This window comes from Melospiza melodia, chromosome 3 (genome assembly GCF_035770615.1).
Source record: "Melospiza melodia melodia isolate bMelMel2 chromosome 3, bMelMel2.pri, whole genome shotgun sequence".
Taxonomy (NCBI): Eukaryota; Metazoa; Chordata; class Aves; order Passeriformes; family Passerellidae; genus Melospiza; species Melospiza melodia.
This window is the reverse complement of record NC_086196.1, coordinates 64744169-64758026: the sequence shown is the minus strand read 5'-3', so window position 1 is coordinate 64758026 and position 13858 is coordinate 64744169. Positions and strand designations below refer to the sequence as shown.

Here is a 13858-nt window from a genome sequence, read left to right as displayed (position 1 = left end):
AATTTATTTTGCTGAAACTTTTTATCTAACCAATTTGGACAATAACAAATAGCACAGTTGGGCATTTACTCACAACACACCTGTAGTGGATCAAGAAGCTTCTCTGGAAGGGCCAGGAACATGGTTCTTACCTCGCTCTCAATGAATGAGAGGTAAATGACACCAGCTTCAGTCCCTGAGACTGCAGTGAGCTGCCACAATACTGTTCAGTGCAACATTCATCTCATAGTATAATGATCCCAAAACCATATGACCACCACCAATTCCATGTCTTTTTGCTTTAGATGGATGCTTGTACAATGCCCACATGGGCCACAGGAGATGGTATGCATTTAAATCAGTATCTCCTAGACACACCAACACAAGCGACTAATACTTAAGAATTCACAGTATACTGCAAATAGTAAAATATTCCATCTTGGAACTGTTGTTTAAAAAAATCAATCAACTTCTCTAAATGCTAACCCAGCATTTCAAGGTTATTTTTTTAATACTTCGTCCCTTAAAGCAAGGATGAACAAAAATCTGTATCCCTTCCCATTATTTTTGTTTTAACATATCACTGCTACTGTTATAAATTAAATCTCTGGGTCTCCACAAGTAGGGGAATCATCTACACTTCAGACTGAAGCTCATCTTTTTGCCACATGACCACACCCATACTTATATGTGTCACCATTACAGTACATTTTTACTGAAATATGGATACATATGCTAAAGAAATCTACAGTGTTTCAGACCTTCAATACAATTTCCCAGAAAGAGTATGGTATAATTGATACCAAAAGATTTAAGTTAGGTTTGCCAGTAAGTTTGCTCTTAGCAAGCAACATTAATATGTTCTATCATCTGTGGTAAAACAAGTAGGACTTCCAAAGGCAGTTATGAAATCTACTTTAACCAACTAAAATGCTGACCCTGAGTTCTGTAAAAACAAAACAGGGCATACATTTGTTGGAAGATTTTAACATCTTCTCTTTGTCACACCACCTTTAGCAGTGGCAGCAAGGGGTTCTAGGCTGCTAATTTTTTGCATTCTATCCCATTAATGCTCAGAAGCTGACCTGAAAGAACAGGTCCAGACAGTTCTATGTTTTCTGTCCTGAATTCTGCTGTAGTCACACAAATTTACTCCCATTCTATAGTTTCAAAAATACAAAGAAAAGCATCTGCCATATTTTCTGGGGGGTTTTTGTTTGTTTCTTTATTTGGTGGGACATCAGCACATGCATAAATGCTTTCCTGAATCTATGCCAATATGCTGTAAAATGACAATAACTTATGCACCACTTCCTAACATCATGCTCTTTGTAATGAAACTTGGAAAGTAAAAGTTTGTTCTCAGAAATAACCTACAAAAATGTATAAAAATCACAATTGTCAAACATTTTCCAATTCAGCTTTACTAAATGAAAAGCTTCAAAACAAACCCTTTTATTACAAACTTCTAAAAAGGAATGCACCTAATAGTACAAATTAATGGCTTCTAAATGGAGGATCAATATCTCATTGTATTTTACACAAAGAACTAAAACCCCATTGCTGTAACAATACAGAAAAAGAGAAAGGTTTACAGATCAGGTTACCTGTCTGATTTGATGTTTTTAATAGACTATACATCTGGCTACAGCCATTTCAGAGTCTCAATCACAATCATTAAAAGTAGAGATTAAAAAAAAGGCAGTTCATGACTTCTAAGCATTTACTACCAGCATTTACTACCAGTTTTACTTCCATCAAAACTGAAAACATCTTTTAAAGGAGACATAAGCAGTTGACAATTATAAAGCAGCATTTTGGTGTTGCTCTATATCATGACAAATGACTTAGATTAAATGATACAGGTATTATCTTACCTGATACATTCCAACTCCTATGTGTTTGGGCTCGATTTTCACTAGCTCAGCTAATGGGTCTTGGACACGTCTAGCTATAGAAACTGAAAAACAAAATCAGAAAATAGCTATCACTTTTCTCTGAAAAACCTGAATCATGTAATTGCTTTTGCTAATGTGTTTTGGGTCTTTTTACATCTTCTATGCATTTCACTTTTTTTTAACCTGGAAATAGCCAATACTATAGCAGAATCCTTTTTCATTGCTAGACAAGGACATCACATGTACATTAATCAAACTTTTTATTTGAGTAATTCCAGCAAAGACCTAGGGACATTTTAAACTGCAATCATGACATTTAAAAAGTTTTTCTGAGTCACAAAGTTAATAAATACAACAGTGTACACTCTATTTTTCCCTTTGTATCCATACTAAATGCACATGTAACATTTAACATTAAACTCTACAAGAACCTTTAACCTAAAATCACAGATATGAAGAAAAAATAACCACTTAAAAAAAAAAAGTATCTGTTCACAGACTTACTTACTGAATATTTAGAGTATTTCCTCAGATATGTTTAGTTATGTTATAGATATAGATATTATAGATATGTTATAAATATTTAGTTGTATTCAGTATATGCAACTGTGCTTCTTCCCACATATATAAAACTAGAACTAGAGGAGTTCTATCTACCAGTATTACATTTATAAACTTTTTTCCTCCTGACTTAAGATGAAACAGGTTAGCTGGCTCTTAATGTTCATTCTACTTAGTAAAGGAAACACTAATGAAAAACAAAAGTGTTTAGAGGTATTCCAAAAATCTTTCCAAATAAGGACCAAAGATTCTAAAAAAACCCAAACCAGTAAAACACTAAACTCCAAGAATCCCACAAAAAGCAAAACCCAAAAGGAAAAAAACCCAACAAAATAAAAACATGCCAACTCAAAAATTCAAAACAAAACAAACCCCTCCAAAAATAAAAAAACCCAAACACAACAATGCCCGACCTTGTTGCCAAGGCTCTTTTTTCTGCCACATGCACTTGTGAGATAAGTGCAATAACAAAAGTGGGACCAAAGAAAGCTAAGGGCCTTTAAAAGCGATGTCCACAATCAACCCTACAGCACACCTGTCATTTCAAGAGTGTTTTACATTTAAATACATTTTTAAGCAAATCAGGAGAGATTTAGAGGAAGAACAGACAGGAGTCAGGAGTAAGTATATATATGCACAGTGGTTTGGTCAACAACACACATAATGCTAAAAAAGGAATACTTAAAGTATATCTGGTGTTTACCAGCTGATTTCACACATACACGTATGTGTATGAAAACATGAACATGGTTTTAATTATCATATATATAAAATAACCTATAAATAAAATAATATATATAAGCCCCTTTACTGCATCACTGCAGCAATGTATTCACTCAGAGGTGTTTAGGTTGGACACACCTCTAGAGAACACAGGCTGCCTTCTCTAACAGCCCTGCTGGAACAGGGTTTGCTACAGCAGGTTGTCCCAGATCATGTCCAGCTGTGTGGAGACTTCACAACCTGCCTGGTCAATCCATTCCAGTGCTGGGCCACCCTAGCAATAGATAAATGTTTTCTTGTGTCCTGATTGAATTTGCTGTGTTCCAATCTGTGCCCATTGCCTCTTGTCTTAACAGTGGGCTCTACTGAAAAGAGTCTGCTGCTCTCCTTCCTTCCCTCTCATCAGGTACTTAAAACCCTTTTCAAGATCCCCCTGAGCCTCCTCTAGGCAGAGCATTTCCAGGTTTTTTTTGTTTTTCCTTGTATGAAAGGTGCCCCAGTCCTTAACCATCCTTACAGCTTAATTTAATTAGCAACCATCACTACTGCAGGGTGTTAAAGACTGCACAGCATTTCAGAAAAGGACTTGACTAAACATTTGTACTTGAAGCCAAAACAGTAGCCAGAGATATGCAGGCTCCTCAAACCACAACTGCAAAGTTTATCAATTAAATGCTGCACTAGAGACTTCACTTTTAAAGATTTGCACTGTTAAATGCACAGTTAACATGAAGTTCATTGCTCGGTCATGCAGGAGTTTTCATATCCTTTAATATCCATTTTAACATGCTGACAAAGGCAGTTTGCTAGCTAGGCTCAGAAAGCACTGTGCTGGCGACATCTGATATGCCTGCTTCTCTGATAGAGAAGTTTTGAACTCAAAGACAATCACGTATGCCTTCTTGTCAAAAAAAACAAACCCACAAAGTTAATCAGTGTAAGTACACCAGTTATAACTTACACGAGTACAGCTCACTGCCAAAATGCTTTCCTAAAACAATAATTCATATTAATTACTTTGAAATACTAGTCACCCACCACCTGACAGACAAAAGTGAAACAAAACACCAATGAAAGTAGTATTGATCCAAACCAGGAAACACAACAATCTATTTCTTCTGAATGCACTGATGCCTATGCAGAGAGACTATATTTGTCCTTCAGCAACCATCATTAAACTCAGATTCTTTAATATCCATACAGTGTTTTAGAGAATTTTTTTTTTAGTTCTACCTAATGGCAAAACTATTTCAGAAGATACATTTTAAAAACAGACAACTATATGGATAGGTTGATACAGGAATTTTCCAAGCATAGCTTTCTCTTGGGAACCTTCAATTAAAAAGTAAAATTTGGACTCTTTTTGTCCTATTAGCTTGGTTGACAATGCTGTCATATTCCTAGGAGACTTTGCTAGGAGTGGAGGCGTAGGACCTGATCCAGCAAAGCACTTCAGCACAGATGCATGTCAGAATTCCCACCGGAACAAGCAAAACTATTCACACGCCTAAAGTTACAGAGACATTTAAGTGCTTTCCTGGATCAGGCCTCATAGTTACAATATTGAAGCAGGAAGATCAGCTAACAGCCAGTTCCACAATTAAGGATGAAGCTCCTATGGTCAATACCAGCAGGAGAGCTGAGCTGCCTAACTCCCACTAAAACCATAATTTCACTCCAGAACTTTTCCAATTAATAGAGAGCACAGTAGGCAAAATGAAAGAGTTGTCCACATTCTCTCTAGGCAGAAATTCAGTCAAGATTAGCATCTACTGCCTCTTGTGCAGACAAAACAGTTCATTTTTTGCTGGAGTAGCTGCACACTGCAATAGACAGATCTTTTCTGGGGGCAATGAGGCTCCACTCTGGCCATTTGGTCCAAGTGGCTGGACTCTCACAAAACAGGTACAGTACTACTGAAATCATGAGGGCTCTGCAGAAGTGTCAGATCTACTACCATGGAGCAGAGACAGTAAAACCTGATAGTCTGACATTTTCTTCTTAGAAACTATATCAAGACTAAAATTTGTAAAATTTATTTTTCATTTTCAACTATCTTATACTGGGTACATTTTAGAAACCATGCATTTTTAGAAGACTAACAATGAAACAGGTAATGCATTCTTATTTCTGTAGATATTAAGGTATTCTTCACTTTTGCTCAAGCAAAAAAAGATTACATGATATTATGATATGCAGGGCAAAATGAGAAAACCAGATCTCTCAGAAGTTATCAGCATGGCCACACATGAGAAGTTTGAGAGATGCTTTTATTAAAATATGCTAGTTTAAGTAAAATGTGGGAAACCCCCTAATGAATATTAAAGAGAGTATTAAAATCAGGATGACATGAGCCTCTACTAGAAAATCACCACAAGACTTGCACACTCCATAAATGCAAAGTTTGGAGTTGTGAATTTGGATGAAAATGTTATTGCAATACTTGGAAGGGCAGTAACATACTGTGCTGCCTTTCAATAAATTTATGTAAAATTTTAACACTTGAAGGGACAGAAGGGTCAAGGTGGTCCTCTGACTTTAATGTAAATATATTTCACATTGAAGTGCAATGAGAAATAAAGAAGATTACAGCAAGCATATATACTGTAATCCTGTCCTGTCATTAGATAGGACATATTCTGCCATTTCACTAAAAAAGCAGTTTGACTGCTTGGAAATCCCAATTCACTCCACACTTTGGTTATTTGACAAGACAAACCCAGCAGACAGTGGTGTGTCAGTGATGAAGATGCCATTGTGGCATCATATAGAAGAAAAGATCCATAAGAGCTGCTTGCACAGCTCATGCCAATCTCTGTGTCTAATCTTCACAGAAAGTGAGCAATTACATTAAAATGTTTTGTTTCCTAATGGCTAATAAGCAGATATGCCCACATGAACTAACAAACATGTGCTAATTATGTGGCTACTCCTATCTTAAAGATCAAATCCCTAATTTCAAATGGACAAATTTAAAATTAAGACTATCTTCTTCAAACATACGTCACATAACTTTGTTTCTCTAGTAATTTCTACAGCAAGCAATAACATTTTTCACACAAATCACAGGAGAGTTTTCACTCAGGAATACTGATAATAGTTTTCAGACTAAAGACAAAAAAGACTTGCCAGACTCAACAGTGAAGGGCCAAAACAACACTGCAGCCTTACTATTTCTCTGCATGGTACCTATACAAGGGCTATGTTGGCTGCCAGCCCTAAAAAACTAGAATTAGTGCTAACTTCTTTGGCTACCTGCCTCCCTTCAGTAACAGAACAGGTCTGAAGCAATCCTTAAGACCCAAATCAGACATGCTGACTATTTAGGGTGCAAGGGCAGTTGGAAATCTTGTCAACTAGATGAAATTTATTATGGTTTCAAGTATTGTGCCCACTTTAGGGGCAGGCTGCCAAATTCTGTATTTAGACAACTACATATTGAAATGTTCTCTTTTTGCATTGCTTTATGTGAGAGCCACACCGTAAAGCAAGAGCTTTAAGGCTTAGATAAGGAAAGCATGAAAATGAAGAATGCTTATGAGTAGAAGAACAAAAGTTTCAATTTCTTTCAGTTACAGTGGCATTCAAATGTTGCTTAAAACCATAAGCAGAAAAACATTTTTGGACAAAAGTCCAGGATGATGGCATTCCTCCTTTTAAGCACATCTTCACATAAGGATAAAAATATGTCTGAGTCAATAACTGTGACAGCTTAGCTACCCCACATGAGTGGGAGCATTTGTTTTGGGCTTTGAAAACATGTGAAGCTTCCAGATGTGAAGGCAGTAGATAGTTTTATAAATGCTTTACAAATAAATATATGGCAACCGCAAGCTATTAAGCTATGATGAGTTCAACTTCAATTTTGTCATAAATGAGAACATTCTGTATCTTTATTATGAAACCTCAGTATTTCACTCTTGCTGAGACACGCTACTATAACATTCAAGTAACTCATCCACCCTCCTATTTTAAATAACCTTCCCAACTCAAAAGTCTGGGTTGAAACTTCAATGTCAATGAAATAAAAAAAATAGGTAATCAGGGACTCACAAATGCATAAGTAATTACTGTCAATATATCATACCAGAGTAGATATGGAAACATTACAACATTTTAAATCCTTTTATAAAGCCTATTATTGTGTTCAAGATCAATTACTCTCCATAAGTATCTGCAATAATGTTTACTCAGTGATCGATTGTTCAGGTTTCCTGAGTCCTGGAAGCCTTCTATCCTGTTGACCTGAATTTCACCCTCCTTGCAAAGGATACAGTGAAACGTACAGTAGTCTTTTCATTAAGCATTCTTTCTCAGTAGGTCAGGATTTGTGACACAGTTTTGAATCCTCATATATCTTCTTGGTGGGTTTAAAGTATGCAATTTATTTTAAGCAACTGTTCAACAGCTGCGTTTCATCCAAAGCTCTTCTGTAGCAAGTGAGCAGGTTTTTGTTTTAAAAAAGTTACATTTTAGTTTACTTTTAACTCCATAAAACTGATAATCTGTTATTTGCCTAAGATTAATGAAATAATGAATGACAATATTCTACCTATTTATTACCAAGAAAAAACTCTTTTAAAGAGATGGGTTGAATACAACAAGAAAGTTAGAAATATGTTTAAAGAGAAAAACTTTGACAAGTGAATATTATAGTGCAGCTTTTTTAAGTCAGTATTTTTTTTTTAGAAACACTCTCAAAAACACTTTTCTCAAGCATTAGTAATTTATTTATCACAGAATATTGTCCATTTTATCCAAGATGAGACAGGGGACATATAAGCATTTAACTGAAGCCTCATGTGATTTTTCTGTCACAGAAATGAGTTAGTCTCAGAAGATGGTATAAACTCCAAAAAAACTTTTCCCCATCTGTTCAGCTTAAAAGGTAGGTATCATCAATATCCTTGTCATATTCACACTGCTGATACTAACTGCATCACACTGCCATTGATTACTGTTACTGCTAAAAGTAAACAATCACTTGAAGTTCGAATCTTACAAGAGTTCATCATCTGTATCTTAGAAGAATTAGTCATTGGTATCAACAACAAATATTAACCTTTTGTAAGTGTTCTTTGCTATGCCTGTAGTAAGAAAAGCAGCTTTGGCAAATAACACATCAAATCCCAGTATTAAAAGGAAACGAAAACTCCTTGAATTGAAGAGCACCCTGGTACTGCTCGTTCCTCTAGCTCCACACTTCAAGGATACAACAAAGCCTCCAAAAGGGAATACACAGACACAACATATGCACAGAGTTACACCAGAAGGGGGGGAAGTGAATGGTTCTTATGGCTCTTCTATGCTAAGGGAAAGCATCTTGACCAGAGCATGTAAAACTTGCAGGCAGCAGGAGACCAAACTCCACAGCTCCAGAGGAAGTAAGTGCCAGTAAGCAGGAAATACAGTGCCAGTAAGCAGGGTGTTAATGATTATACACCACCTCTCCCACATACCCTGAGGTTTACACAGGTTAGAAAACATTTGATTCTTGTCTAGAACAACAAGAAAACTACAAGACTACAAACATCTCTAACATCTATGTAAAGACCCATTCAGGATTGTGCTACTGGTTTGAGGTAATTCAAGCACATTTTTCTGTTTCTCAATAGGCACATGTTCATGCCCAGCTGTGAGAGATTTAGTAATTTCCAGACTATCTGCAGTTAGGGACTGGTTTTTGATTTCCAATAGAACCCACAGATTCCCTATAATTTCTGTTTAAATTGTAGAGCCCAGCCCACACCTTGAGATGAGCTTCTGCTAAATAGCAGGAACTGGGTCCTATGGGGAGACAAGTAACAAGATCCTCTTGTTCCTATTACTAATTACTTATATTACTATTATCAATTAAGAATTAATTATTGCTATTACTGTTATTTTAGTTTATTAATATTACTAATATTAACACGTCCTATCTTTAACATCTTACTGCTGTTCACCACCCTTTTTGCTTCTAAACACTGCATGCTCATCACCACAGCGTGGTTCTCTGTTCTCCATACCTTCAAAAGTATAATTAGACTCATTTTAAATGCTATAGAACACAACAGATGAGAGATGAAATAGGATTTCATTTCACACTGCTCTAATTGCACGCCACATAATTTAACATTGGGCTGACAAAATGTTTTGATGCATGAAAATTCAGTGCTTTCTTTCCCTTTGGAAAGCTTGTAGAACTTTCACCAATTCTCTCTAACCAGCTGTAGAAGAAAGCTCCCACTTCGACAGCCGTGTGAATGTTTTAACCATAGGACTCAATAAAACAGTGAAGTTTTTGAAAAATGACCTTCTCTCCTGAGTAGCCAAAGGGGAGCAGTGCTCTTTCAAGAAGATGAAGAAATTAGCTCAAGTAGACATCCAGGCACTATGTCCCACACATCTAATCATCAAATTGTTTTACTTTCCTTAAGATAAAGTCAAAAGAAATTACATTTTTTTCCAATCTTTACCTTCTACTTGCTGGCCAGTATGACAGCTCTGAACTCTGTGTCTCTAAGAGGACCCCAGGGAATGAAACCCTGTAGCATAACAGTCTGAAAGTCCTAACAAGCCCTCAAAGCCTACGAGGCTTTCTTTTGCAAGGAAAAGTGCAAGTGGTGTGCTGAACTTTGAGTGTACAATAATGCAATGTGTTCTGCCCTGTGGAGAGGAGACAAGCAGATGGGATTTGACAATGCTAAGGCAAGCTGCGCTGTGTGACCTTTGGCTCTCTCAGATTCCTCCTTATCCTCAGAAAACATCCCTTAGAAACAACACAGTTTCCATACTAGATTGTACCTGTGCATGCACCATGACACATGCTTGCCCTGTTAGCTTTCCAAATCTTCAAAAAGAGTAGCTGTAGGGAATATTTTACCTACCTTCGTTGCTTTCCTAACTGGGTGACACAACTATGTGGCCTTGACAAAGCCCTACTGCTTCACATTCAAGAGGAAAATACACACTTTTTAGAGCTGTTACATTAGACAAGCCCAGGGATGCTGCTCTTCTTTCAGCATTTTAACACAGAATTACATATTAAATATCAAGAGTGTATGATTGCATAAAGTATGAAAATAAAATAGAGAGGCTTAGCATGAGATCTCTAACAAGTGGTTACACAAACATGGTGTCTGAAAAAACAGCCCCTTTCTACCCCTTTTATTTTACTTTTTAGGTAGTGAAAGAAAAAAAAATAGCTTATTTGTTAGAGTAGTCATCTTCAAAGGAAAGATAATTCATCAATTTAATGAAATTAAGACATTTCTCATTTTTATAACTGAGTGTGTATTGAAATCAGAGTAAAATCTCAGCGTGATTCCTGCTTCATAGCAATTCTCTACCATCAGGCCTCTGTTTCATTAGAATGCATCAGTTTCCTCTGATTCTTAGTTATTAAGCAACATTTATTTCATTATAGTATCCAAGAGGTAGGGAGGCAGCAGAGAAAAAAAATTCTTTGTGAGCACAAGCCAAACAATTGGTACATTCTATATCTTCCTTATACTATGGACAACAAAACCTCCACTAGTTGGCCAGATCTTAAAAAGCTCCCAGGCATCCAGAAAATGCATGAATTTCACATTTCTGTGTGACAATCCTTCAATACAAGTTATATGTGCTTACACTTTCTATATACTTCACCTGTTCCTCCACAGTCTTCCCCTTTTGTCTGGCCAAACTTGCTCAAGCCAACAAGCATTTGCAACAAGGGGGTGTAGAAGCAGAGAAGCAATGAGAGAAGAAAAAAGAAAGCCTGGAAGAGTGTACATGTTGACGCCTGTACTGACATCCCGAATTTCTTATCCCATAAAACTTAGTTTTATTAGGAATACAGACTCTGCACAACAAAATAAAACCTTAGGCAAAACTGTGTGGAACAGGATGGAAGTAAAGCAATGACATCAGCCTTAGGAAAATCCCTGAATTCCAGGATTCCCAGGCCCAGTGACAGCAACCAAACCCAGGCTGGCACAGACTGTCAGAGAGCGCTCTGTCTGAGGGAGGAATGCCTGTCACTACTGAGTTTAACCTTTTTCTTCTACAAAGAATACCACACCAGAACAGCCATCTCATGTGCTCTGGCAATGAGAGGTATCCCATGGCAAGTAAATTACTGCTAAAGTTGCAAGGCAAAGTACCATGCCCGGTAAACTGCTTCTAAGGGAAACTTGCATCCAGGCCTTGCATTGAAAAAAGGCACAAATAAATCTCAGTCACAGAGACCCAGAGCAATTCAGGAGATTTTACAGGTAAGTTCAAGTGCCTAACTCCTACCTGAAGCTGCCATGATTAAAAACTAACCAAAGGCTAATCATGAAGTGGTGTACTGATGCTAAATCAGGAAAGAAATAATTTTTTTTTACAAAAGAAGCAAAAATCCCAACAAATGAATGGAACAACCAAAAAAAAAAAATACTAATTTGACTGCTTTATGAAAACTCCACCAAATGAAATATTTTAACTGCTGCTTCAAGAGGGTGGCCAGAGGACACATGCCAGGGCAGAAATAGAACTGCAGTCATCCACCCAGCCTCACAGCTCCCTCATTACCAATACCTCATTGCAGCCTCAGAGCTGGCAGTCACAGAGCCTTGCTAGAGCACATACTAATAAACTTCACAAAGGTGATCAACATTTCCAGCTTGCAAAGCACTCTTTCAATTGTTTCCATTCTTCTCTACAAAACTTCCCACCCCAAATCTCAAGTGTGTCCTTGGGCACAGCTTTTGAGAAGAATTGAAGGAAGCCCTGCACTCCCTTGTCTGTCAGACTGCAATCCTACTGCAGGTTGATCCAAAACCCCCATTACTGAACTCCAGTGGCTTGCTCTCTAGGCAGAACCCTCCTAATCTGCTGCAGCTGAACTTCCTCAGCCTATCAAGTAGGAAATCCTTTTATTGCTCTGGCCTATAAGCCTCTTATCTCCTAATTCTGTGAGGCTGAGAAATAGCTGTTCTGCTCATTAATCCTACAATGACAGTCAGAAGGGGATATATACCTTCTCACTCTACTCAAACACAAGGTTTCATCAAGCTCTTTACTATCTACTTAGCTGAGTCCCACTCCACAAGATTTTACAGGAATTGCAGGAGCAGTACAGAAGCTTCTGCACTTTCATGAAATATTCAGAACACTTCTAAAGTTGGAAAGACCCTATTTAATTCCCTGCACTGTAGGTAACAGAAAACTGTTTTAAGAAAACCTTTTTTCTTTTTTAAGCAAGTGCAGTTTTGGCTAAAAGTGCTGTATAAAGACTTTCCTCTACAGTCCGTATATAAGCATTGGTTTAAAAGAGAACTTTCTCAAGCATTTATTACAAACTTGTGTCATCCATGACCTTCAAAGACAGCTCAAAGGGGAAAAAAAAGCCAGTTGAGACCTTGGATTAACTAATATCTTTAATTAGCACCCCCAAGAAATTATGAAGGTTGCTGGTTTTTCCCCTATATAGGGCACACAGCCAAGGAGAAACTATTAAGTTAATTTTTCCATCAGGATTGATAACTTCTATTTCTTTGAATAAAGCAAAAACTGACTACAAACAACTGCTAAACACCACTGCAAATATTCCAGATATGAGAAAGTCCTCATATAACATGTATTATTTAATATTTCACTTTTATGTACCCAATGGACAAACATAGGCCTATCTGTGTCATAGAAGGTCACAAAAAACCTTCTATAAAGTTTTGTTGAGAAAAATGTTAAAGTGGCAAATAGTGTTAAGATCACAGATATCTCACATCAGCTGTACCTTTTATTTTAACTATAAATGTCACACTTCATCATGCAGCTGTCAGCTTCCTTTAATGTACTAAATGCTATCATGTAAGCACAGAATCTGACATGATGTAAGACAACAATTAAAATAAAAAGCAAGTCAGCTTTGACACAATGTCACTTTTCTGTATGCTGCAAATTAAAGGAAAATTGAAACTATACAAGTAAGCTAGTCAAGAAAAAAGTCTGAAAAAGCCTCAAACATCAGTTAATGTTTCCCTCTAATGTTATGTACCATTTTTACACTCAACTTCAAGAAAACATCCATAGCTTTAGCACAGTTAATTACAAATTGACACCAAAAGATGTTAGGAAGAAAGCCTGAAAATTCTAGAATACCTTGATAGTTCTAGCTGTCAGTTTCATAATGGCCATGGAACTAAGCAATTATTTTTCAATTTCTATCCTCCCCTTTTTCAATTTTTATCCACTCTGTGGGACTGCTGCAGCACAGTAAAATTGCTGATGCTTTTAAAACCAGATGCAAAGCACTTAAATTAAGGCTGAAGAAAATCGTAGTAACGATGGAGCGATTATGAACTTGAAGTAATTAATATTTGAATTGATCATATATTAAAAATTTGATTTCACTTCACTGTATTTGATGCACAACACTAAAAAGTGTCTGGAATGTTGAAAAATAATTTTGGAGAAAATGAGAAACATGTACACCTGAAAGGCATAATGTTAATAATTAGATTTCCTTCTTTTCAGTGTTTTTTTCTTCATTTACATCAACTTTAAACCTATATTTAATACATCAGCACCATAAAAACTGTGACCCAAGGGAAAGCGAGTGCTATCTGTCACAAATACAGAAATGTCACACACCTAATATTTGCTCTGGCCATACCATGACACATTTAAAACCTCTGCGGCCCAGGGAAGAAATAGTCACAACAGAGTCTGTTCACAGGCAGGGAAAA

General features: G+C 36.8%; 1 protein-coding gene across 2 annotated transcripts in view; it reads right to left on the bottom strand.

Moving 5' to 3' along the window:
* The window catches only part of SRBD1 (S1 RNA binding domain 1), a 123738-nt gene that overhangs the window by 47633 nt on the left and 62247 nt on the right, over positions 1-13858 (bottom strand). For both annotated transcript variants that reach the window (XM_063152061.1, XM_063152062.1), the window contains one exon: positions 1857-1939. In XM_063152061.1, the coding sequence (XP_063008131.1) occupies positions 1857-1939 (83 nt within the window). The remainder of the gene's footprint in view (positions 1-1856; positions 1940-13858) is intronic.